At 37.2% G+C, this 27,911-nt stretch overlaps 1 protein-coding gene across 5 annotated transcripts in view; it reads right to left on the reverse strand.

Moving 5' to 3' along the window:
- LOC116588466 (laminin subunit alpha-2) overlaps window positions 1–27,911 on the reverse strand; it is a 640,912-nt gene that overhangs the window by 381,052 nt on the left and 231,949 nt on the right. For all 5 annotated transcript variants that reach the window (XM_032339558.1, XM_032339559.1, XM_032339557.1 and 2 more), the window contains exons 5-8: window positions 21,020–21,199; window positions 18,046–18,135; window positions 16,508–16,625; window positions 3,313–3,491 (exon numbers count right to left, since the gene is read on the reverse strand). In XM_032339558.1, the coding sequence (XP_032195449.1) occupies window positions 3,313–3,491; window positions 16,508–16,625; window positions 18,046–18,135; window positions 21,020–21,199 (567 nt within the window). The remainder of the gene's footprint in view (window positions 1–3,312; window positions 3,492–16,507; window positions 16,626–18,045; window positions 18,136–21,019; window positions 21,200–27,911) is intronic.

The raw sequence follows: 27,911 nt of genomic DNA on the forward strand, positions 1-27,911 counted from the left end.
TTTTTAAATTTATTAAAATAATTTTATTAAATATTTATTAAAATAATTTAGATTACTCAAAATAAACAATGCATTATATATATTTGATTTAAATATTAAGTATATGGATTTAGTAAGTAAATCTTAAATCAAATTTCAGAACAATAACTTTCAAAATATTGTAGAGATATTATTTATCTGAAAACCTCAATGCAAAAAATTTTTCTTTTTTTATCTTTAAAAATGAAATGGACTTTTGGGGCCCTTGGGAGGCTCAGTCGGTTGAACGTCCAACTCCTGATTTCAGGTCAGGTCATGATATCATCAGTCTTGTGTTGGCTCCATGCTCAGTGGGGAGTCTGCTTCTCTCATATTCCCTCTGCCGCTTCTTCTGCTCAGGAGCTCTATCTTTCTCTCAAATAAATAAATAAAACTTAAAAAAAAAAAAGAAATGGACTTCTACCCAAATATTTGGCACTTGAGTGATTTAAATTTTTAACATATAGTGTAGCAAAATTATTTTTACAAGTATTAAAACCCCATAATTTAGGCTCCAATTCACTTAATTTCTTGTAATAAAAATATGAAGTCTCCAGGTTTGATCATGGCAGCGTTTTGCATGGTCTAATCTACTCTCAGATAACAATTATTAATTCTGGATAAAATAATGGAAGTAAAATATTTAAGGGCCTGGAATATTAATCAAAAGCAGGCAGAACCTAGACAAATTTGAGTTTGAAAAAAAAAAATTAGTTGAGATCTATGTTCAAAGATGGGAAGCACCAGAATCTGCATATCGAAACCCTTCAAATGCTTAACTGATCCCTTAATCTTACATCCATTCAGTAGACTCCAAATAATACAGCGAAAAGTAACAGCTGGAAAGCTCAATGATGAAGTAGAGTTTTTCCGTCTGTATCCCATAAAGCAAACAGAGATTGGAGTTGTCTACCAAGTTAGCCAATATTAGACAACCACATTGAGTTTACTGTTAATCTGTCCTAACACAGCGTAAAGCAAGCCTCTAAATAATCTAGGTTGAAGCTACTAGGACAAATAAAGGAACTCAGGTATGGGATATAACATCAATATTTGAAAATCTTGATAATAATAACAACATTAAACAATTTTAAAATTATTTTTATAATACACTGAGAACTAACAAAAGACATGCAAGATCTCTGTACTAAAAACACTGCTATGAATATTTAAAGGACATATAAATAATCAGAGAGACATACTATGTTCATTGATTACAAGACTCAATATTAGTGTTCTCTCCATACTTGAATTTAGATTCTATATAAGACTCTCAACTAATATTTCTGTCATTGATTTGTACATGAATATAAAAAGAAATTGTGATCCGAAATAATCTTCAAAAGGAAGACTAAAGTTAGTGTATTTATGTTTCTGAATTCAAGACTTATTCAAGGTAAATCAGTCAAGATACCATGCTATTAATACAAGGATGGACAAACATGGGACATAGATCTGTCATGGGACAGATCTAGGGCTCCAGAAACTGACCCACGTGATCAAACCACATGATTTGCAACAAATGCCTCAAAACAATTTATTTATTTCTCAAGATTTTACTTATTTGAGAGAGCAAGCGAGAACAGGTGCCCTGCCTCAAAGCAATTTAAAGGAGAAAAAGAATATAAAATCTTTTAAAATAAATAAATAAATAAAAATGAAATCTTAAATAAATAAATGAATGACTATGTAAATAAAATCTTAAAAAAAAAAAAAAAAGGCAGGAGGATGCCTGGGTGACTCAGTGGGTTAAGTGTCTGCCTTCAGCTCAGGTCATGATCCCAGGACCCTGGAATAGAGTCCTGCATTAGTCTCTTAGCCCAATGGGAGCCTGCTTCTTCCCCTGCTTGTTCTCTCTGTCTCAGAAAGAAAGAAAGAAGAATAAAAGAAAGAAAGAAATGGAGAGAGAGAGAAGGAGAGAGAGGGAAGGAAGGGAGGGAGGAAAAGAAAGAGGAAAACAAAGAATTTAAAAAATGGTTCTGGAACAACATTAACCATGTAGATCTTAATCACTGTTTTATACCACATCCAAAGATCTACTTGAGATGGGGCATAGATCTGAAAGCTAAAATTATAATGTTTCTGGAATAAAAAAAAAAATACTTTGGATTGAAGGGAAAGTTCATAAGACAAGATATAAGAATAGACAATAAGCACTTAACAGGAAATTACATGCAAAATGGGATCAGCTGTAAGGTTATAATAGAAGATCTGTGGTAGCACCAAGCATTGATGGGAATGACTTAATGATTGCCAAATACCCACTCGCCACACGTGTTGTACCCACTAGAATTGCTAACAAAAAAGACAGTCCAATACCAAATATCAGAAATTATATGGAAGAACTGGAACTCACACATTTTTGGTGAATAGGTAAAATACTGTTACTAATTTGGCAAAATGTTGGCAGTTTCTTATAAAGTCATATAAAGATATATTAATATCCTATAAAACAAGTATTCTATCCCTAGATAGTTATGCAAGCAAGGTAAGTAAAACTTGACCACAAACACGCTTAAATAAAATATATCTTTCTGTGGTCATATTTTATTTAATATAAGCAGTGTTTTATAGGAGCTAGCCAGAAACTGAAAATGACACAAATACCTACCAACAGAATGGATTAAAAATTGTAGTACGTTCACGCAAATGAATAATAAGCTCAGTACTATTTTTTTAAAAAAAAGAACTACAGATGCACCCACTATGGATAACTCTTTAAATGTTATACGGAGTGAAAGAAAGAAAACAAAATTGTATTCATTTTATGATTTCATTTTTATGAAATTCACTAAGAGGCAAAACTAATTGAACGTTCTAACAATCAGCTTGCCAAGGGGTGAGGATTGACAGGAATGGGGCACAACAGAACTTTCTAGAGAGATAGAAATGTTTTATTCCACATCCTCAAAGATTTATCCAGTTTCCATTCTGAAACATTCCTAGTCACCTCTCAGATTTGCAGTCAAACTGTTAAGAAAAGCTTTCAAAATTATTTTTCTATATAATACATCTCTATATGAAAAGGCCAAAAATAACACTTTGTGAAAGAAAAAGCATACTTTGGGCGCCTGGGTGGCTCAGTGGGTTAAGCCGCTGCCTTCGGCTCAGGTCATGATCTCAGGGTCCTGGGATCGAGTCCCACATTGGGCTCTCTGCTCAGCGGGGAGCCTGCTTCCCTCTCTCTCTCTCTATGCCTGCCTCTCTGACTACTTGTGATTTCTCTCTGTCAAATAAATAAATAAAATCTTTAAAAAAAAAAAAAAAAAAAAAAAAAGAAAAAGCATACTTTACCCCTTTGGGTCTGAAGAAACCATCAATGCATGTCTCACAGTTTATACCAGCAGTGTTTTGAGTGCAGTTAATACACACACCCCCTCCAATGTACTTTCCATGTATATTTAAACTCAGATTTCTTCTGGCAACATTTTCATCATAGTAGCATTCTTCAGCTTTCCCATGACAATTGCATGCTGCATTAGGGAAAAATAAATTCATAAACATTAATTTCAGGTTTCATATTTACTGAAAAATCATTTTCTGTTATATAACATTTTTTATATTCCATGAGAAATTATGTTGCATTAGTGTATATATATATATATTACAAAAGTATCCAGAAAGTATTTGGGTTTATTGAATGTATTGATAAATTCATGCCTTTTAATAGAACTTGAAATAATTAAAACCTATAAATTGAGCTGAATCATATGAAATTGCCAATATTTGACTGACTTTATCTTATAAAACTGAAATTCCTCATGGTTCAACCAGTAATTTCCTATTATAACAAATAAGAAATTATTGACCTATGGCACTGAATGATTAAAATCCAGGTAATCTGCAATGGGTAATTATTATATGTGAATCTCAGTGTTAGATCCTATGGGTAAAAAAGGACACTTACGACACATTTGCTTTTTTACACTTCTGATAATAACTAAAACTTGGGATTTTTTTTTTATATTCTACATTCTGTTTTAAGTCTTTTATATCTATTGCCATAGATTTTAATTCTCAAAATAGCTTTCTCAGTTAGGGGCTCATATTCACCTCTTTTCCTCTACTAGGGACGGAGACAGAAGTGAACTAATTATAGAAGGTAACCAAATCAGTCTTGCCAACCTCACTCTGAATTCAGGCTCCTGAGTCTACAGGGCTAACACTGGCAAATTCCTTCAAGTTCTATCTGATAAGAGAGATGAACTCTATCATAAGTGCCAAGGAACCAGGGCAAAATGAGAGCCAGTTTGCTTAGTGCCTGAGATCCCACTGTGTTGCACCAGTCATGGCTATCCGGTACTTAGTCAGGTGATATAGGGAACTTCTTAATTTCACTAAGGCTCCGTTTCCGGAAACATGCAGAGGCCAACAGTAATTACCAGATTGGAATATTTAAAAGCATTAAGTGAGAAAATGCCTGTAGAATCATTAACACAATGCCTTGTAAATAAGTTCTTAATTGATTTTTCCAATACCCTTCCCCCTTGATCCTTCTTGTCTTCCAATGCCCTTCTCTTCTTCCTCCTTCTCTGTTTCATGTCATATTATAAGAGTTCAGAGATGTGAAAAAATTATCCCCCCAGAAGGAATTGGGTAAGGCTTTAAAATAAATGGGTAAAATTTATTTTAGGATGGGTACTAGGGAAAAAGATATGTAGACTCTCCTTCCACAGATGCTGAGTTTCTCAGGTGTTCTTACATGACTTCCACATACATGTGTGGAGGGGCGCATGTGTGTATACAGATTTATGTGTGGGGCACATAGCTTAGTCTCTCCCACCCCACAAAGGGAAACATTTGTAAACTGTTCTGAACTATTCCCAAATATTAGTAATAGTAAAAAGTATAGCTCTTTCTCTATTAGCATGTTTCCTCCATGGCTACACAGGGTACTTCTTGAATGGGGTGTTTAATACCCTATTAATGGGTAATTATATTGTTTCCAGATTCCTCTTTTATAAGTAACACAGAGTAGGTAATAGGAGCCCAAGGAGGTGGGGGAGGACTGGGGGTTCTAATGTCATACCGATTCCCATTTGCCAGCTGTGCGACTCTGAGAAGAAAATTTAAATCCTGGTGTCATTGTTTTTTTAAGATTTATTTATTTATGTGACAGAGAGAAAGAGAGAGAGCACAAGCAGGGGGAGTGGCAGGCAAAGGGAGAGGGAGAAATAGGCTCCCCCCTGGGTAAAGAGCCCAACATGCAGAGTGCCCAACATGCGGCTCAATCCCAGACTCTGGGATCATGACCTGAGCCAAAGGCAGAGACTTAACCCACTGAGCCACCAAGGTGCCCCACTTGGTGACATTTTTATGCTTCCCTTTTCTGGATGTTGTGAGAGCGCAAACACCCAGTGGAATGGCTGGCACACAGGAAATAGTCCTGCTACTATACAACCACATCTCTAGGCTAAATTCCTACAAGTGTAATTTCAAGTCAAATTTCAACTTCAATTAACTTGAAAAATTTCCCTCCAAAAATGTGATGTCAGATTACTTTCCTTCCAACAGATATGATAAAAATTCAACCGTAGCCTCACCAACACTATGTATTATCAACCCTCTTTATTTGTTCCTGGACATAGTAAGCATTCAGGTATTTGTTAAGTGAATGAATGATAAGTTTTGCCAAATTGAAAAGAGTATTTTCATTGTTTTATTTGGTACTTCTTTTATTATGAATAAGTGTGAGAATCTCTTTAGATGGTTTTAAGTCTTTTCTTTTCCTGTTTGAATCTTTGCTCATTTTTAACTGGTTTATTGAATTCTCTCTCTCTTTTTTTAATTCTTTCTTATTGCTATAGAAGACATCTTAATATAGTAAGAATACTATCTCCTTGTCTTGTTTGTAGCAAATACTTTCCCTGGTCTAAAAATCCTAAATCTAAACTTTGGTTTAGAATATAGGATTCTTGCTATACTGATGGAAAGTTTTCAAACTTTTTTCTAGGGAACCTATAGTCATAAATATAAATCCCTAGGTATTATAAGCAGTTTTATACCTTTAGGACAATAACAAGAATTCTTACAAATCCTGTTGTAAAAATATATTGCAAGAAACAGACAAGATTTCTGCTTCCAGTGTAAGTAAAGGGAAATATAGAGGAATGCAAATTGATTCACACATTATGTAGATTTAGTATTTATAACTGTGAGCTAAGTAGGTAAAACACGGATGCTTGGGGAGCCCTGCTTTTCAAATTCCATGCCAGGGCCCTCTGCCTACAGCTCCCATGGCTCTTTTAAAGGTATTGCACCTGCAAAGTTCCCTATGTATAGCCTTAGAGAACACGGATGGTTCCCAGTCACAAAGAGCAATTTTCCACTCTGCCATCAGCAGTTTGCTATTTCACAGAATAACTAAGACACATGATAGAAATGGTCTTTAGTATAGGCTTAGCAAGGGAAGAAGTATTCTTTGCTTTTTAGAGATATATCCTGCCTTAAGTAAGCCAAATTGATGAAAATCCAAATTAAACTCAAATGAATTAGTAGGTAATTATTCATTTCATAGAAGGATTTGTCATGTTACAGAAGGGTTTTTCTACATCTTAAGGTGATTGGAACACAATTCAACTTGGAAAAGAAAAATTTCATATAAGCTTTTAGGAATGTATACATTGCCAAAAACATGATATTTATGCAAGGTTCTATGGTTTGGATTCTTGTGTCCCATTTGTGGACAAAAAGAAAAACTTTTTTTTTTTTTTAAATTTGGAAATACCGCCTTCCATCTGTTCCATGAGAAAAGATGATTGTTTCATAATTCCACTATTTAAAATTATATATATAGTAGTTAGTGGTGATGTGCTTTTGTATTGCTTTACCCATCCATATTCCTCATAAATTTAAGCTAAACTTTTTGTTTCCTTGTGTAAACACACATACATAAGTGGAGTATACTAAAGGATTTTGCAGATCACTTTACAAAATTAAAACTGTGTGGGAGAATGTCAGGGGCAACAGGAAGAACCCCTGCCCTCAAATGCTACTCCCACTTGTGATTGCTGATATTCATCAGAAGAAGAGAAATATAATTAAATTGAAAGAAGTCTGAGAACATGAGTGGCATTGCACTTAAGTTCACTCTTAGGAATGAATGTCTGCTTTCACTGGGAGCAGCTTTGGAGAACCTGAAGGATGGTCAGGAATGGGGTAGGGTATATGCAAAGAAAACAAAAGCTGGGACTCTGGATGCCCCTTTTACCACAGTGGGGGGTGGTGGCCCATTTCTACAGCTATAACTCAGTAACCATGGGTGATTTCTAACAAAACAACTTCACAACCAGGCAGACGCAAATCAAAAGGCAAAAAAAAACAAAACAAAAAACGGGAGCACCTGGGTGGCTCAGTTGGTCAAGTACCATCTCTTCGTTTTGGCTCAGGTCATGATCTCAAGGTTGTGAGATGGAGCCCTGAATCAGGCTCAGTGCCCAGCACGAAGTCTCCTTGCAATTCTCTCTCTCCCTCTGCCCCTCCCCATCTCTAAAATAAGTAAGTAAATCTTTTCTATAAAAGGGCAAAAAAGGTGAGTACAGAAAATGGAGGGACTCAAGACATTGATAGTATATTAGTATATGCAGAATCTTAAAAATTCAAAAGAAAATATTTTATGATTGGGGGGATTTTATGATGAATGTTTCCTATAATTCAATAGTTTTAAGAACCTACCATATCTGACACAGGATACATGATAAAATTCTTTTAAATAAATATAAAAAGTTGGTATTAGGTTAAAATGTCTACGAAGCCTGTTTGGGGGCAATATATATTTATGAAAGTAAAAAAAAAATGTAGCTAGGACTCAATAAAATATTAATATTTGAATTTAACTGAATTGTGCATCGTGGTATTTTGGATTTACAGCTCAGCACAAGTCTTTGTTTTTAGGTCTCATCTTGGCCTGAGCAGATCTCCAGAACGCAGGTGTCTCTAGCATACCTATCACCACGTTGGGCCAGTTGACAATTTTAGGCTACAAAGTCATCTGCTATACTTCTTGAGTATTTCCCTTCTGAAAAAACTGGACATATGCAATTGTCTTCAGAAGTGCTAACATTCAAGTATGAATGAGTGTTTGTTGACATGTGTTTTCACAGCCAGTTGTTTTACTGTATTTCATCACTGGCTTTTTTTCTTGGTTGTCACCATCCCATAATTGCTACAGCCTAGTTTATGCTAATGATTATCATTGGTGTCATTTCTAATATTAGTATCTTATATTATTATTAATGAGAAATCGTACATTTAAAATATTAATTGTTATTATTAAAATGAATATTTTTCTATAAATTTGATTTTTTGCCTTCTCTGTTACCTTTTAGTCTCATATTCTTCCCAGCTAATGGGAAGACTTTAATAAGTATAATTTATAAGTATACTTTAATAAGTATAACTAATGAATCAGAGTGTTTTGGTTTTGTCTTTTAGGTAATGATATAGTTCTAGTTGGAAAGGTGTAATCTCTCCCCTCTGTTTCTTCCTCCGTTAGATGATTGATATGCTAGAGCTGTTTACTAGGGAACGAGCTACAAAGGGAGAAGGCAGAAGAATCTGAAGCTCTGCTGGTTTCAGAACCATTTTACAAACATATAAATGTATTAGAAAATTTGGGATGCCTGGGTGACTCAGTGGGTTAAGCCTCTGCCTTCGGCTTGGGTCGTGGTCCCGGGGTCCTGGGATCGAGCCCTGCATTGGGCTCTCTGCTTGGTGGGGAGCCTGCTTCCTCCTCTCTCTCTGACTGCCTCTCTGTCTACTTGTGATCTCCATCTGTCAAATAAATAAAATCTTAAAAAAAAAAAAGAATTCATTTCTTTTGATGGCTGCATAGTATTCCATTGTGTATATATACCACATCTTCTTGATCCATTCATCTGTTGATGGACATCTAGGTTCTTTCCATAGTTTGGCTATTGTGGACATTGCTGCTATAAACATTTGGGTGCACGTGCCCCTTCGCATCACTACGTTTGTATCTTTAGGGTAAATACCCAATAGTGCAGAGAAAGACAACTATCATATGATCTCCCTGATATGAGGAAGTGGTGATGCAACATGGGGGCTTAAGTGGGTAGGAGAAGAATAAATGAAACAAGATGGGATGGGGAGGGAGACAAACCATAAGTGACTCTTAATCTCACAAAACAAACTGAGGGTTGCTGGGGGGAGGGGGTTTGGGAGAAGGGGGTGGGATTATGGACACTGGGGAGGGTATGTGCTTTGGTGAGTGCTGTGAAGTGTGTAAACCTGGTGATTCACAGACCTGTACCCCTGGGGATAAAAACATATGTTTATAAAAAATAAAAAATTAAAAAAAAAAGAAAGAAAATTAGTCTTTATATAGTGTAGGTTTTGTTTATTTGCATTTCTAGTGGAGTGTGTGTATGTGTGTACATAGTTGACCCTTAAACAACATGGGTTTTTGAGCTGTGTGGATCTACGTATACACAGACTTTTCTCAATAAATATATTGGAAAAATTCGGGGGGATTTTTGACCATCTAAAAACCTTAAAAATGCGGAGGAGGAGTCAAGATGGCGGAGAAGTAGCAGGCTGAGACTACATCAGCTAGCAGGAGATCAACTAGATAGCTTATCTAAAGAGTGCAAACACCTGCAAATCCATCAGCAGATCGAAGAGAAGAAGAACAGCAATTCTGGAAACAGAAAAGCAACCACTTTCTGAAAGGTAGGACCAGCGGAGAAGTGAATCCAAAGCGACGGGAAGATAGACCCTGGGGGGAGGGGCCGGCTCCCGGCAAGCGGAGGAGCAACGGAGCACAAAATCAGGACTTGTAAAAGTCTGTTCCGCTGAGGGACATCGCTCCAGAGGCTAAACCGGGACGAAGCGCACGCGGGGTCAGCGTGGCCTCAGGTCCCACAGGGTCACAGAAGGATCGGGGGTGTGTGAGTGTCGCAGAGCTTGTGGGTATTGGAGCAGGAGGCCGGCTACAGAGACAGAGCCGACAGTGAGCTCGCAGCTCGGGGTTACCTTGAACCGGTCGCAGGCTCGGTGAGCTCGGAGTACGGCCGGAGGTCAGGCAGAGGGGAGTTACTGGGAGCTGTTCTCTGAGGGCGCACTGAGGAGTGGGGCCCCGGGCTCTGGCTCCTCCGGGCCAGAGACCAGGAGGCCACCATTTGTATTCCCGTCCTCCGGAACTCTACGGAAAGCGCTCAGGGAACAAAAGCTCCTGAAAGCAAACCCAAGCGGATTACTCAGCCTGGCCCCTGATAAGGGCGGTGCAATTCTGCCTGGGGCAAAGACACTTGAGATTCACTACACCAGGCCCCTCCCCCAGAAGATTAACAAGAAATCCAGCCAAGACCAAGTTCACCTATCAAGGAGTGCAGTTTCAATACCAAGGAAAGCAGCAGAATTCCAGAGGAGGAGAAAGCAAAGCATGGAATTCATGGCTTTCTCCCTGTGATTTTCTTTTTTTTTTTTTCTTTTTTTTTTTCCTGTGATTTTTTTAGTCTTGCAATTAATTTAATATTTTTCTTTTTCATTTTTTTTCTCTTCTTCTGCTAAAATTTTTTTAACTTTTACCCTTTTCTTTTTTTAACATTTTTAACTAGTTTATCTAATATATATATTTTTCCTTTTTATATCTTTCTTTATTCGATTTATTTTTTAAAATTCTTTTATTTTATTTATTTTTCCTTTTTTTTCGTTCTTCCTTTTTGAACCTCTTTTTATCCCCTTTCTCCCCCCTCACGATTTGGGATCTGTTCTGATTTGGTTAAAGCATATTTTCCTGGGGTTGTTGCCACCCTTTTAGTATTTTACTTGCTCCTTCATATACTCTTACCTGGACAAAATGACAAGACGGAAAAATTCACCACAAAAGAAAAGAACAAGAGGCAGTACCGAAGGCTAGGGACCTAATCAATACAGACATTGGTAATATGTCACATCTAGAGTTCAGAATGACAATTCTCAAGGTTCTAGCCGGGCTCGAAAAAGGCATGGAAGATATTAGAGAAACCCTCTCGGGAGATATAAAAGCCCTTTCTGGAGAAATAAAAGAACTAAAGTCTAACCAAGTTGAAAACAAAAAAGCTATTAATGAGGTGCAATAAAAAATGGAGGCTCTCACTGCTAGGATAAATGAGGCAGAAGAAAGAATTAGTGATATAGAAGACCAAATGACAGAGAATAAAGAAGCTGAGCAAAAGAGGGACAAACAGCTACTGGACCACGAGGGGATAATTCGAGAGATAAGTGACATCATAAGACGAAACAATATTAGAATAATTGGGATTCCAGAAGAAGAAGAAAGAGAGAGGGGAGCAGAAGGTATACTGGAGAGAATTATTGGGGAGAATTTCCCCAATATGGCAAAGGAAACGAGCATCAAAATTCAGGAGGTTCAGAGAACGCCCCTCAAAATCAATAAGAATAGGCCCACACCCCGTCACCTAATAGTAAAATTTACAAGTCTCAGTGACAAAGAGAAAATCCTGAAAGCAGCCCAGGAAAAGAAGTCTGTAACATACAATGGTAAAAATATTAGATTGGCAGCTGACATATCCACAGAGACCTGGCAGGCCAGAAAGAGCTGGCATGATATTTTCAGAGCACTAAACGAGAAAAACATGCAGCCAAGAATACTATATCCAGCTAGGCTATCATTGAAAATAGAGGGAGAGATTAAAAGCTTCCAGGACAAACAAACACAGAAAGAATTTGCAAACACCAAACCAGCTCTACAGGAAATACTGAAAGGGGTCCTCTAAGCAAAGAGAGAGCCTACAAGTGGTAGATCAGTAAAGAACAGAGATAATATACGTAACAGTCACCTTACAGGCAATACAATGGCACTAAATTCATATCTCTCAATAGTTACCCTGAATGTTAATGGGCTAAATGCCCCAATCAAAAGACACAGGGTATCAGAATGGATAAAAAAACAAAACCCATCTATATGTTGCCTCCAAGAAACTCATTTTAAGCCTGAAGATACCTCCAGATTTAAAGTGAGGGGGTGGAAAAGAATTTACCATGCTAATGGACATCAGAAGAAAGCAGGAGTGGCAATCCTTATATCAGATCAATTAGATTTTAAGCCAAAGAGTATAGTAAGAGATGAGGAAGGACACTATATCATACTCAAAGGGACTGTCCAACAAGAAGATCTAACGATTTTAAATATCTATGCCCCCAACGTGGGAGCAGCCAACTATATAAACCAATTAATAACAAAATCAAAGAAACACATCAACAATAATACAATAATAGTAGGGGACTTTAACACTCCCCTCACTGAAATGGACAGATCATCCAAGCAAAAGATCAGCAAGGAAATAAAGGCCTTAAATGACATACTGGACCAGATGGACATCACAGATATATTCAGAACATTTCATCCCAAAGCAACAGAATACACATTCTTCTCTAGTGCACATGGAATATTCTCCAGAATAGATCACATCCTCGGTCCTAAATCAGGACTCAACCGGTATCAAAAGATTGGGATAATTCCCTGCATATTTTCAGACCACAATGCTCTAAAGCTAGAACTCAACCACAAAAGGAAGTTTGGAAAGAACCCAAATACATGGAGACTAAACAGCATCCTTCTAAAGAATGAATGGGTCAACCGGAAAATTAAGAAGAATTGAAAAAAATCATGGAAACAAATGATAATGAAAATACAACGGTTCAAAATCTGTGGGACACAACAAAGGCAGTCCTGAGAGGAAAATATATAGTGGTTCAAGCCTTTCTCAAGAAACAAGAAAGGTCTCAGGTACACAACCAAACCCTACACCTAAAGGAGCTGGAGAAAGAACAAGAAAGAAACCCTAAGCCCAGCAGGAGAAGAGAAATCATAAAGATCAGAGCAGAAATCAATGAAATAGAAACCAAAAAGACAAATAGAGCAAATCAACGAAACTAGGAGCTGGTTCTTTGAAAGAATTAATAAAATTGATAAACCCCTGGCCCGACTTATCAAAAAGAAAAGAGAAAGGACCCAAATAAATAAAATCATGAATGAAAGAGGAGAGATCACAACTAACACCAAAGAAATACAAACTATTATAAGAACATACTATGAGCAACTCTACGCCAACAAATTTGACAATCTGGAAGAAATGGATGCATTCCTAGAAACATATAAACTACCACAACTGAACCAGGAAGAAGTAGAAAGCCTGAACAGACCCATAACCAGTAAGGAGATTGAAACAGTCATTAAAAATCTCCAAACAAACAAAAGCCCAGGGCCAGACGGCTTCCCGGGGAAATTCTACCAAACATTTAAAGAAGAACTAATTCCTATTCTCCTGAAACTGTTCCAAAAAATAGAAATGGAAGGAAAACTTCCAAACTCATTTTATGAGGCGAGCATCACCTTGATCCCCAAACCAGACAAGGATCCCATCAAAAAAGAGAGCTATAGACCAATATCCTTGATGAACACAGATGCGAAAATTCTCAACAAAATACTAGCCAATAGGATTCAACAGTACATTAAAAGGATTATTCACCACGTCCAAGTGGGATTTATTCCAGGGCTGCAAGGCTGGAATAACATCCACAAATCAGTCAATGTGATACAACACATCAATAAAAGAAAGAACAAGAACCATATGATACTCTCAATAGATGCTGAAAAAGCATTTGACAAAGTACAGCATCCCTTCCTGATCAAAACTCTTCAAAGTGTAGGTATAGAGGGCACATACCTCAATATCATCAAAGCCATCTATGAAAAACCCACTGCAAATATCATTCTCAATGGAGAAAAACTGAAAGCTTTTCCGCTAAGGTCAGGAACACGGCAGGGATGTCCATTATCACCACTGCTATTCAACATAGTACTAGAAGTCCTAGCCTCAGCAATCAGACAACAAAAGGAAATTAAAGGCATCCAAATCGGCAAAGAAGAAGTCAAATTATCACTCTTTGCAGATGATATGATACTATATGTGGAAAACCCAAAAGAGTCCACTCCAAAACTGCTAGAACTTGTACAGGAATTCAGTAAAGTGTCAGGATATAAAATCAATGCACAGAAATCAGTTGCATTTCTCTACACCAACAACAAGACAGAAGAAAGAGAAATTAAGGAGTCAATCCCATTTACAATTGCACCCCAAACCATAAGATACCTAGGAATAAACCTAACCAAAGAGGCACAGAATCTATACTCAGAAAACTATAAAGTACTCATGAAAGATATTGAGGAAGACTCAAAGAAATGAAAAAATGTTCCATGCTCATGGATTGGAAGAATAAATATTGTGAAAATGTCTATGCTACCTAAAGCAATCTACACATTTAATGCAATTCCTATCAAAGTACCATCCATCTTTTTCAAAGAAATGGAACAAATAATTCTAAAATTTAAATGGAACCAGAAAAGACCTCGAATAGCCAAAGGGATATTGAAAAAGAAAGCCAACGTTGGTGGCATCACAATTCCTGACTTCAAGCTCTATTACAAAGCTGTCATCATCAAGATAGCATGGTACTGGCACAAAAACAGACACATAGATCAATGGAACAAAATAGAGAGCCCAGAAATAGACCCTCAACTCTATGGTCAACTTATTTTCGACAAAGCAGGAAAGAATGTCCAATGGAAAAAAGACAGCCTCTTCAATAAATGGTGTTGGGAAAATTGGACAGCCACATGCAGAAAAATGAAATTGGACCATTTCCTTACACCACACACAAAAATAGACTCAAAATGGATGAAGGACCTCAATGTGCGAAAGGAATCCATCAAAATCCTTGAGGAGAACACAGGCAGCAACCTCTTCGACCTCAACCGCAGCAACATCTTCCTAGGAACATCGCCAAAGGCAAGGGAAGCAAGGGTGAAAATGAACTATTGGGATTTCATCAAGATCAAAAGCTTTTGCACAGCAAAGGAAACAGTTAACAAAATCAAAAGACAACTGACAGAATGGGAGAAGATATTTGCAAACGACATATCAGATAAAGGACTAGTGTCCAAAATCTATAAAGAACTTGGCAAACTCAACACCCAAAGAACAAATAATCCAATCAAGAAATGGGCAGAGGACATGAACAGACATTTCTGCAAAGAAGACATCCAGATGGCCAACAGACACATGAAAAAGTGCTCCATATCACTCGGCATCAGGGAAATACAAATCAAAACCACAATGATATATCACCTCACACCAGTCAGAATGGCTAAAATAAACAAGTCAGGAAATGACAGATGCTGGCGAGGATGTGGAGAAAGGGGAACCCTCCTACACTGTTGGTGGGAATGCAAGCGGGTGCAGCCACTCTGGAAAACAGCATGGAGGTTCCTCAAAATGTTGAAAATAGAACTGCCCTATGACCCAGCAATTGCACTACTGGGTATTTACCCTAAAGATACAAACGTAGTGATCCAGAGGGGCACGTGCACCCGAATGTTTATAGCAGCAATGTCCACAATAGCCAAACTATGGAAAGAACCTAGATGTCCATCAACAGATGAATGGATCAAGAAGTCGTGGTATATATACACAATGGAATACTATGCAGCCATCAAAAGAAATGAAATCTTGCCATTTGCGACAACATGGATGGAACTAGAGCGTATCATGCTTAGCGAAATAAGTCAAGCAGAGAAAGACAACTATCATATGATCTCCCTGATATGAGGAAGTGGTGATGCAACATGGGGGCTTAAGTGGGTAGGAGAAGAATCAATGAAACAAGATGGGATTGGGAGGGAGACAAACCATAAGTGACTCTTAATCTTACAAAACAAACTGAGGGTTGCTAGGGGAGGGGGGTTGGGAGAAGGGCGGGTGGGGTTATGGACATTGGGGAGGGTATGTGCTTTGGTGAGTGCTGATTCACAGACCTGTACCCCTGGGGATAAAAATACATGTTTATAAAAAGTAAAAAATTAAAAAAAAAACTTAAAAATGATCCATGTAGCCTAGGAATACAAAAATATGAAAACGTTAGGTATTATGTTAAAAACACATGTTCTTACCATAATAACATGTTAATTGACTGTTATTGGTAAAGCAATGGTTGTTAATTGATTGTTATTGGTAAAGCTTTTGATCAACAGCAGATAATAATTAGTAATTATTAAGTTTCTGGAGAATCAGAAGTTATACCCAGATTTCTGACTGTGTGGGGGGTGTCATCCCTAACCTCCACATTATTTGTGGTCAACTCTGTGTGTGTGTGTGTGTTCATATAATGCTATAAGCTTAAGATTTACCCTGATGACAGTAAGTGTACTTTTGTAAAAAGTATGCTTTTATTACGCTTTTATCTATTTCTCGTAATTCCCACACAGTGGTAAAGGCTAGGTGTTTAGTAATTTTTATCAAATTAAACAAAACAAAACTGAGTAAAACCATAGGATAAAAGAGCCTACCAGCTATTGCCTTGGTAAAATACATTAACTGGAAACATGCACTTACCTAAAATCACCACATGCTTATATTACCTGTGTCCCAGAAAAGGAAGAACAGACATTGAATTCTAGGGATCATACCTTCACATTCTGTTTTAGTCAGAAAAGTCCCAGCTTGCCAAGGTTTCTGATGGAATCCTGGACAGCACTGATCACAGCTGTCTCCACATGTATTATGCTCACACTCACAGCGGGATTTCTAGTCAAAAATTGGGGGAAAATCATAATTTTAGTATTTTTGGAACCATTAATGAAGGGCTTTCCCTAGAAGGTAGAAGGAAGAGAAGAGAGAACTTTTCTGAGCACAGGTGCCAAAATGTGAAACTCCTGTCCATCTGGAAAGGAAGAAGTACCAGCCTAAGGAGTGGATATATTCGGTTAACACCAGCCTGAGGAGGTCCAGTTCTGGAGTCACTGGACTCAGGTCTGGAAGATAGCACAGGCCCAACTGATGACTGTCTTGAAGACTGAACTCCCTTCTCTGATTCCTGAGATCTATAGTGTTTCTGGTTTGGATGTGTCCACTTTAAGGCAAAGTACTGTTAGCATTCAAGGGTGTGGGAAGAAGAGAATAGATTCCTAGGCACTAAAGGCCACAGGTCAAATAGCAATCTAATGTCCCAGGACTGAATCTCCTGCCTGTGTGTGCTCCGAGTAGAGTCCAATGCATCATGTGGAACAGGGACTGCAAGGCTGCCTTGTGGGCTCTCATAGCTTGAGGAACACATGAGAGAAAACACCCACAGCTTGCAGAAAGCTGCACCATATCCTGCCCCAAAGAATAGGCTAGGGCATTTGAGCCTCCCCTAGGAAGTAACATTATGACACATTAGTCAGAAAGCCAGCTTTGAGAGAAATACCATTTGTATCCTGGTTTTAAAGGAAAAAAAAAAAAATCCATACGTAAGTAATTATGCTCACTGATCTTACTACTGAATATGTTTCTTCCCTATAATATACAATAGATGATTTTGTATTTTACCAGTTTATGACTGAGAAAAACAGATATCCGTTCATCTTCTTTTTAGGTGGTGCTTATTTAATACGAGGGCATTAATGAAAAATTCAAGCCGAAAGCATTCTAGCATTTTCCGACCCGGTGGTTTCATCACTCTCTTAAAGATGCTCTTCAGTTCCGCACCCTGTTGCCCAGGCCCTACTGCAGCCTCCGGTACTGCGGCCATTCCTATTTACTTCCATGCGCAGTTTTCATTTGTTTGCATTAGTTTGATGTTTGTTTTCATTAGTTTGATGAAAACTTTTTTAAAGAAATGGTCAGGTTGACTGATGGCAGGCATTCTCTAAAGCTAAATCATATAGCAGGCTGTCATCACTAGAAAGGTTTCAAAATAGACCAGTTTGGGGAGGCTTTTTGGGGGGAAAAAAAAAATCACAACAACAAAAAAATCCCAACTAATCTGTTTTCTGATACTGTGGTGGCTGACTTCAAAGTCTATCATCCTAACTGTTGGCTCTATTTCACCCTGGCATGGCTTTCTATTACACCGTCTAAGTGAGGATCTGACACCCATTCACAGCATCCCTGTCAGCAAAGCGGCTCACGAAGCATTTGACAGTTGAGAGTTTCATCTTGCTAAGTATCCTATAAATATACATACATTTGTCACCGGATCAAGCGGACAAGCCCTGGCATGACCATAGCAGATGCACATCCCTCCGACCGAAATATCCTTGACCGAGTAGTAATACTGCAAAAAGCAATCCAGAGAGAAATCCTGTTAAGATGACTGCAAGGTGTAAGTAACAAAAGGGAACATTCGCTTAAAAACATTACTTTCTGCTTTCATCCTTAGTTTGAAGCAGAAGGAACAACAGGAACAATGGAGGGCTCACAAAAGTGTCAAGTTAACTCCTTGCCCTGTGATCAGAGCCCAGAGAAAGACCGCCTCTGATTTACATGTGGTGGGGGGCATTTGAGAAATTTCCTTCCCACAGACATACAAAGTCTGTGCTGGAGTATTTATTATTGAGAGCAAGTTTTTACGGCGGGGTGGGTGTTGGTCAGGGCAATTACTCTTCATAAAAGTTGTTTTATGCACTTTTGTGAAAGAAAACTCCCTTTATTGCCATTATAGGAAGCTCAGTGTTTCATTAATCATATGCGGACTGTCTTACGCGATGTATTTGAAGAAACTCAACATACTTAGAGGAAATCATGCTCAAAACAAAACGTTTCTTAACTATATTAAGAGGAAATAAAATGTAATGAATTGCAGGACTGATTTAACATAACATAAGGAGTAAACTACATGGGAGGAACACTTGCTATTTTTTTCATTATTATGTTAAAATTAGTACATGTGATTACTTTCCTATTTGAAATTAACATAGGTTATGTTTTTAATTATTTTAATCTACCCACCTATCTTTAAGATAATTTACAATGATAGTATTGGACTATATACAAATTTTAATTAATATGCATATAATATTTTGTAATCATGAGAGTACATTATCTTATAGAATCCAAATAACCATTTCAGTGGTAAATAGTTCTATTATTCCAATTATTCACATTACAAAACCCAGCAAGAATAAATAGGTGAATACAAATCTGAGTTCCCTAGCTACAAATTTCCTTTTTCCATTTACTTCTTTTTTTCCTATTTATTTTTGTTGTTTATATAGAGTATCTTCTATAATATTTTTTGTCACTTTTGTTTTTTGATATACTTAGACCTGGAACTTGAAATGAAACTTGCCAGAAGTTTAGGAATGTAAAAGTCTGCTTTTCTCTAAATTCATCTCTTAATAATATAGATACGAATAGGGATATTTGGTCAGAAAGCTGATATAGTATTTTGCAGATGCTTTTAAAACTGGGAAATTTTCTTTAAATATAAATGCCTAATGCTTCACTTTTGAGTCATGAAGAGCTGAAATTCAATATCCTATTTTTATATATTTAAATTTATATGTAGTCTTTACTGAACTTGAGCACTTTCAAAAAGCTTATTTATATGTTGCATTTTATTGCACTATTTTAAAGGCTCATGTACAATGAAGTTATAAATAATAGATGTGCATCCCAACCCCCACTCTGCCTTCTGCAAAAGATGATAAAAGGAACATATTTATTTACATTGGTTTTTTTTCCTCCATTAGATATACTGTCGGAAAAGATTAAATTTCACTTCAAAATTACTCAGTCTTCCTCAGTGTATATTTTTAAGTCATGTCAAAATGATAATTAAAGGTGATTTTTTAAACATGTAAAGAATCTAAACATTGCAGTAAAATAATATTTCTGCATAAAATTATTTACAATATGCTGAAATGTAGTGCAAGGTAAAGTTATTTCAGGTTCGGAAAATGCAGGGCACTAAAACATCCAATGTGTGTTGTACGGGGATATTCAAACTTTAAAAGTTATTTTTGGGATGATGGAGTGGTTAGGTGTGGGTAAGTTAAGTAATGAGAAGAAAATATACATAAGGGGTATTCATGAACTGTGAAAAGTGGTGCCCTTTGATATTCAGTCTGCTTGTTCAGCCATTTGTAACTGGTGGAATAGTCAGACCTTTTAGAACTAAGTGCATCATTCTAGAATTAAGTGCTTTGTCTCACAATCTCTATTTCTCTCTATAATCTGATTTCAGCTTTCACCTCTAGTCATAAAGTAGATATTCTCTTAGCATGGATTTGCTTTATGGATTTATAGCTGAATTATAACAATGTCTTAGTTGTACAGCAGCTTCTCAGGAATGGGACATAAACTAGGGATGTGGTGAGCGCTAGGTAGGAAAAAAGGCAACTATTACTTTAGAAACCTGGACTGATCACCTATGGCATAATCCACAAATTTTAGGTTAACCCTGGAAAACAGCATTTAGCTCCTGTTTTCAAAGATCTATTAAAAGGGATGCCATCACCTTTCTTCCCCCGATCTCCTATTTATAAAAGACAATAAAATAGGGTACATGATCGGTTCCCCCCACAGTAGCACTTTTTACAATTATGGGTTGCAATTCATTAATGAAACATAAAGTTAAATTATTTGATTGGGCAAAATGGTTCACAGAACAGCAACACTTACATCACCTAAAACTTGTTAGAATTCCTGTTTTTCAATTCTGCCCTAGACCTACCAAGTCAGAATGTTCATTTCCACAATATCACCAGCTAATTCTATTCACATTAAAGTGTAAGACATACTGAGATGTGTATGTGCATATGTGTGTACTGAGTTATGATAGAAAATACATTTCTTAGTAAAGACTGCGGTCAAAAATATTTCAAAGTCATAGAACCTTTCGTAGTAAACCCCCAGTGCCAATTGTGATAGGAGTTCAGATCCCCTCAAGTGACAATAATAAACTTGGTCATCAAAAATAAGATGATGAACTAGGTACTGTCATGCTCATTTTACAAATGAGGAAATTAAAGTTTAGAAGTGTTAGATAAATGTTCCATATCGGAAAAGGGCAGAGGTTGACTTTGAACAAAGGGAGGTTATGTTCAATAGGTGTCTGGTAACAGCCACTCCTACGAATCACTGAAAGGTACTTTTAAATGTTACTTAACAATTACCAATATCACTTACAGGCTGCAATAGGATTCATCATAACTTACTCTTCGGGTGACAATCGGGTCAATTTCTCTTGGGTCTTTGTGGGCAAACATCATCAAATCAGCATTCAAGGTTCGGATCCTCTGAAATCGCAGGCGAATGTAGCGAGCGGAGGTAAATTCTAACAGTTCAGGAGAGGGGTCATCAGCACTTGGTCTCCCATTGATCAAAGAGATGTGAATCTACACAATACGGGAAACAATTTAACAATTAAGGTTACCAAAAATGAAATATCTGGCTTTTTCTGATTTTTCTTGGGAAAATAAAATTAAGCTTCATGCCTCCCAATTAGGCAGATGCTGGTTGATATTTACTCACTGGAATATAGTGAAGTAATTGAGGAAGTTTATGGATTTTCTAATAGATGTATAAGCAAGTCATTTGTTTATATTTTAGGCATTCTCTATATACTGCAATTCCCTATATTCTTTTGTTCTAAGGCATTGCCTCTACTTGATTTTGCTAGGATTTCCATAAAATCCTAGGTCAATCTTTCTTTTTCTGAAAAATGTTATGCCCTAAAATTATTTAAGAATCTGGTATATAGTGGGAAACCAGAAAACTTGGTTTTCGAATAAGTTACAAAATTTCAGATAATACAGGAAATTAAAGTACTTCTAAGGTTGAAAGTATCTAATTACACAGCCTTAAACATATATAGCAAAAATTGACACATAGAAGAAAACTAGACAAATCCACAATCACAGTGAGAGATTTCAAAAGGTTGTTTTTTTGTTATTTGGTTTTCAGAAATTGATAGATTAAGAAGACAAAAAAAATTATCAAAGATTCAACATCTTCTATGAAAAAATATACTCTATGAAAGTGCATTGAAACCTGAATTGAAAGGTAAATTTTTCAGGAGGATAATTTAGCACAATTAACACCAGAATAAATAAAAATCTAATCATGTAAAAAATGGAGAAATTAGCAAAGAACTACCCTCTTGAGATGCACAAAGCCCATATTCTCTCACAGTTATCTCATGAGAACAGAGAATTTCTGATGAGGGAAAGTTGATAGAAACAAAAGTACTTCTATTATAAAGAAATTATTTTCCTAATACCTGAAGAGTTCCTATAAATCAAAAACAGCAAAAAAGACCAGCAACTAACACAAAAACACAGAAAATATAAAGGGACTACTCATTAGTGGCTGTTAAGCTTTCAATAAGACAGTGAACCTCACTCATAATAATAGGCCTGCTCATTTAAGTTTTTTTAAAGATTTTATTTGAGAGAGAGCAAGCGAGCATGAGTTGGGAGGTGGGCAGAGGGAGAGGGAGAAGCAGACTCCTCCCTGAGCAGGAAGCCTGACTCAGGGCTCAATCCCAGGACTCTGGGATCGAGACCTGAGCCGAAGGCAGACACTTAACCAACCGAGCCACCAGGAGCTCCACAACTGCTCATTTAAAATACAGTAATAAACTTTTTTCATTTTTTAATGCTGTCAAAACCTCAAAATACTTGTAATATTCCCTTATGGCAAGAATTAGGAGATCCAGGCATTCTCAGACACTCCCAGGTATGAGTGGCACAAACCATTTTGAAGGTGAACTCAGCAAAGCTATCAACATTACAAATGCCTAGAATTTTGACCTAGAAATTCTACTTCTTGGAAATATCCTACATATATTATATAGAATCCGATGGGATTTTTTGGTAATAGCAAAAGACTAGAAACAATCTAATATCTGTCAATAATGAATGACTGATTAAATAAGTTATACATCTATATAATGAATTATGTGCATGATAAAAAGGAATGAGGAAACTCTTGATATACTCAAAGGAAGAAGTATAGTATTTTTACTTTTTCTCTCCTTGTAAATGAAGTACTCCCTATGTGATAAATCAAAATGCTTAAAAAAACCTTGAAACTGGCAGGTTTTAGGCAGAAAACATATACATGGAGAAAGAGAGAGAGAGAAAGACAGATACACACACGCACACACACAGCCAGACACACACACTTACACGAGGCTAACGAGACAGGAATACCAGAGAAGAATGTGTTCTAAGCTGAGGGCTGTCCCAGAACATGACAGTCTGTACCTGCACTGAACAACTGTGATTTGAGGTCACCCAATGGAATTCTCATCTACTTTTTCAAGACGATAAATCATGTGTGTTAATTATGTTTTTTGACAGGAGAGGCAATGATAATGTGTTTCCATTCCTAACATCCTGAATTTAGATAATCCCTGAGATTTTACAAACTGACTGCCAATAAACTACCGAATCACTAGAAAAATAAATATAGCAAACTCTGAGATGAGAAACTAATTCTGATGCCACAAAGAATAAATTCAAAGTGGTTCAGGATAAAAATATGAAATGTCCCAGCTAACTGAGTCTACCTTGGATATTTAGTAGAGAATAAATTCACTTAACATATTTGAGAATGATAGAAAGCAAAGTATTCTAAAACACTGAATCTCACTATACCAAATACCCTCCCTCTAATGTAGGAAATTCTAGAAGACTTAAGTAGGTCTTGCATATTCCACAGTTCTGGTATCTAGCAGGTGAGCCAGAAATATGTTTAAAATTAAGTTGTCTCTATGACTTAAGAATGTATCAATTAAATGCAAAGATAGAACAAATAGATGGATGAAGCAATTAAAATGAGTTCCCTTTAGAGATTCTGGCATCCAGGAAATCGCCCATGCCCTTGGATTCATGCTTACTTTTGTATCTTATCAAGCTCTCCCTTCATTGCTTTCGAAAGTGCTATTTGAAAGAAAGGAAAAGATCATCACATGTCAGGATTTGTGTTTCTGAAAATTATTAAGGTTTTATTTGGTGTGGATGCTGTGGGAGCCATATCTGTACTGTACATGGAATCAGTAAGTTCCTCATTTAAACATACAGGAACTTTAAAAATTATGCACGTGTTCTCATTTAGGTTAATAAACCTAATTCACCCTATGCACGTGTTCTCATTTAGGTTAATAAACCTATTCACCCTATGATAGTGACATAAAGGATTCAGCAAAAGAACACTTCTCCTCACAGCTTTGGTATTTTCATCAATTTCTTCTGCCAAGAGATCTTGTGAGTAGAGTTAGTCCCAAGCTGTTTCTGGAATATAAAACCAGCTGTTTGGCCATGTTGTGTGCAGCTTTCTTCCGTCATTTTTCCCACTCTCCTTCAAAATAAATCCTAATATTAGATAGGTTATGTCCACTGGCACTTTGCTGTGTAATTCCAAGTCCACTGGACAGCTTCACATACTTCCTGATCTCCTGGGGGAGGGTAACAACTGGAGGGTGTCTCTCTTCAAAAAGATGAAAAGTGTCAGTCCTTAAGACCACCACTGCCTTGCTGAGAGGCCGTGGGAAGTCTGTGGTGGTGTGGTGTCTTCTGAAATGATTTCCATTACAGACATGTTGGAGAGTATATGTTCATGCTGTCAAAGGAATTCATTCCAGCTGAAAATATCAGCCTGATTAACAGCCGGCTTTTTAGATTTTAAAATTATACTCTTCTTTGAAATTAGTTTTCACAGATAAATAAAAAGAAAGTAAAAACTCATGAGAAATATCTTTTTTATAACCAAATGTCTAAATCAATATTATACTCTACCCATCCAAATAATTCTGTTTTTATTAGTTGTAAGCATACTATTTAAATCACATCTCCTTTGCAGATGGATCAGATCTCTGTGCCTCTATGGTGCTTTTATTTTCCTGATTAGAATACAACTTAAAATAGTTTTCACAGCAAATAAACAATTTTCTAGTATGGGTAATTGTCCCTTATTATTATGTTTCTCTATTTATATTACTGCATCTGCTTTAGATTTAGATCTGCCCTTCAACAGATGTATGGATACACAATGGACTATTACTCAGCCATCAGAAAGGATGAATACCCAATTTTTGTATCAGCTTGGATGGGACTGGATGAGATTATGCTGAGCGAGGTAAGTCAAACAGAGAAAGTCAAATATCATATGGTTTCACTTATTTGTGGAGCATAAGGAATAGCATGGAAGACATTAGAAGAGGAGAAACATGAAGGGGGGGAATCAGAGTGGGAGAGGAACCATGAGAGACTATAGACTCCAGGAAATAAATGGAGAGTTTTAGAAGAGAAGGGGGTGGGGGGAATGGGTGAGCCTGGTGACGGGTATTAAGGAGGGCACAGATTGCTTGGAGCAAATGTGTTATATGTAAAAATTGAATTATGGAACACTACATCAAAAACTAGTGGTATACAGTATGGTGACTAACATTACACAATAAAAAATAAATTAATTAAATTAATTAAATTTTAAAAAAGCAAAGTATCTTGCTGCAAATTCTCAATCATCCAATATAATCGGTCAAAAAACTAATAAAAGAAAAAACCTCTAGAATTTTCAAAAAATATATATATGTATATATGTGTATATATATATATATATATATATGTATATATGTGTGTGTCTATATGTGTATTTGTAAAATGTTTTAGAGATGGAGAAGAAGATTTTATTAACTTGTAAAAGGGAGCCTAATCACTTTTATTTTATCCGGTGAGGAAAAAAAAAGCATATATTTGGAGAAAGGGGGTGAGCTGTGTGAATCTTAGGAAAAGGAGATAGTGCAATAATTCGTCACTGTGTTTCCAGTGCAGAGTTAAGGGTCTGGTTCTGGCTCGGGGTGGTCAACAGAAACCCCCAAGTGATCAATTTTCAGTCTTCACCATACTTGATCTGTTTGTAGCATTTCAAACAATGGGTTACTCCCATGATTTCCAGGACACCACGCTGTCCTGTCTTCCGATCCCTCCGCTACCTTTCTCACTCTCCCTCACTTCTTACTCCCTCCCTCCTTTCCTCTCCGACTTTCTAATATTGGAGTTTCACAGTATCGAGTTTTTGGCCTTTTTTTCTTGTCCTACCCACACTTAATCACTTAGTAAGTGAGATCCCATCACTTAGTAAGTAGATCCCATCAAAACTCACCAAAGTAAATAATATCATCTATAACTGTTTATGATTAATGAAAGTAAAACACACCCATGGCAAAAATACATACATACATACATACATACATACCATCTATACTGATGTTTCCCACACCTGTATCTCCTGGCCTAACCTCTCCTCTAAAGGTCAGGATGCAGAATCCAGTATACTGATGTGGCTGCCAAATAGGTATCTCAAACTGAGTTCGTGATCTTCATCCCCACAATCTTCCTAACCTCACTGAATGTAAGAAACAGGGCAGAGGATCATAGGGGAAAGGAGGGAAAACGGAATGGGAAGTCTTCAGAGAGAGAGACAAACCATACAAGACTCAACTATAGGAAAACCATCTGAGGGCTGCTGGAGGGAAGATGAGTGGGGGGATGGGGCCACTGCATGATGGGCATTAAGAAGGCATGTGATGGGATGAGCACTGGGTGTTACATACAACTGATGAATTACTGAATTCTTTATCTGAGACTAATGATGTACTGTATGTTGGCTAATTGAATTTAAATTAACAAGAAAAGATAAGGAATAGCACAGAAGATCATAGGGGAAGGGAAGGAAAACTGAATGGGAAGAAATCAGAGAGGGAGACAAACCATGAGAGACTCTGGACTCTGGGAGGAAAATTGAGGGTTGCGGAAAGGGAGGTGGTGGGGGAGGGAAACTGGGTGATGGGCATTAAGGAGGGCATGTGATGTGATGAGCCCTGGGTGTTATATGCAACTCATGTATCACTGAGCCCGACACCAAAAACTGATGATGTACTTACGGTATGTTGGCTAATTTAATCTAAATTAAAAGAAAAGAAAAAAGAAAAAAAAATTCATCCTTTCCTCTACTCAGGACTCCAAGTTGCAGTCCTGTTTGACTGCTTTTGTTTTCTGTCTTTGGGCAACCAATTTGTCTAAATCCTCTTGGCTTTACCCTCAACATATATCCAGCATCCAAACGCTTCTTACCACCTTCCCTAAAACCATATTGGAATAAACATTCATCACCTTCCCTCATCCCCGCCGCCCCAGGCACCACGATAACTTCCCAGCAGTTTTCCCTACCACCACTCTTATTTCTGTACAGTGTATTTGCAGCCATTGCAGCTGAGGTTTGTTTTTTTGTTTTTGTTTTTGTTTTTAGTCTTTAGTAAATGTTTCCATTGACTTATTCCCTGTATTGTCTAAAAACAAAAATCACAAGTTTAATATTAATGATGTAAAATACTGTGCACCAGAGCCAGCTCGCACTATGCTGCAAAGTTGGTCTGTATTCTCTTCACTGCTGTTTGCCAGATGATCTCTAGCAATTTCGGCAGAGTTTCCTCTTCAACAGATCACATGCTAGAAGCAAAAGCTGGCCAGCAACTAACTGCAAAGGAGGTCCATTCCCAACTTGAGCCCCATGCCATAATCACATTCATCATTAGCAGACTGCACATAAGTCATCATTTCCTGAACGGGAGCAAAAGCTTTCAGTGACGCCTCTTCACCTGGTGCCCCAACAACTGTCTTGCAGATTCTTGAGGTCAGCATCCATTTCAGGGAGCTCTCTGAAAATGCCTTTGAAAATATAATTCTGCTCACATCATTCTTTTCCTTAAAACTTTCCGATGCCTTTCTATTTCATGACCAATAAAAGCCAAAATTTTTGCAATGAACTATGAGATCCTAAATTACCTCGATGCCATTTCCACCCTGAAACACTGCCAAAGAAAACATTAACTTCGAGAGCTCTTTTCCTGCTTTTTCTCTATTCACATTGCTCTGGCCAGACTGCCATCTTGGCTAGTACATTCCAGACAGGATTTTCTCTCAAGGGGTTCGTTCACTTGCCTGGAATGTTCTCTTCCCCGATACTGCAACGCTTGGTTTCTCATCTCTTTCCAACCTTGCTTCAATGAGGTCTTCTTGGTGGGTCTTTCAGTGACTATCTAAT

The sequence above is a fragment of the Mustela erminea genome, chromosome 4 (assembly GCF_009829155.1).
Source record: "Mustela erminea isolate mMusErm1 chromosome 4, mMusErm1.Pri, whole genome shotgun sequence".
NCBI lineage: Eukaryota > Metazoa > Chordata > Mammalia > Carnivora > Mustelidae > Mustela > Mustela erminea.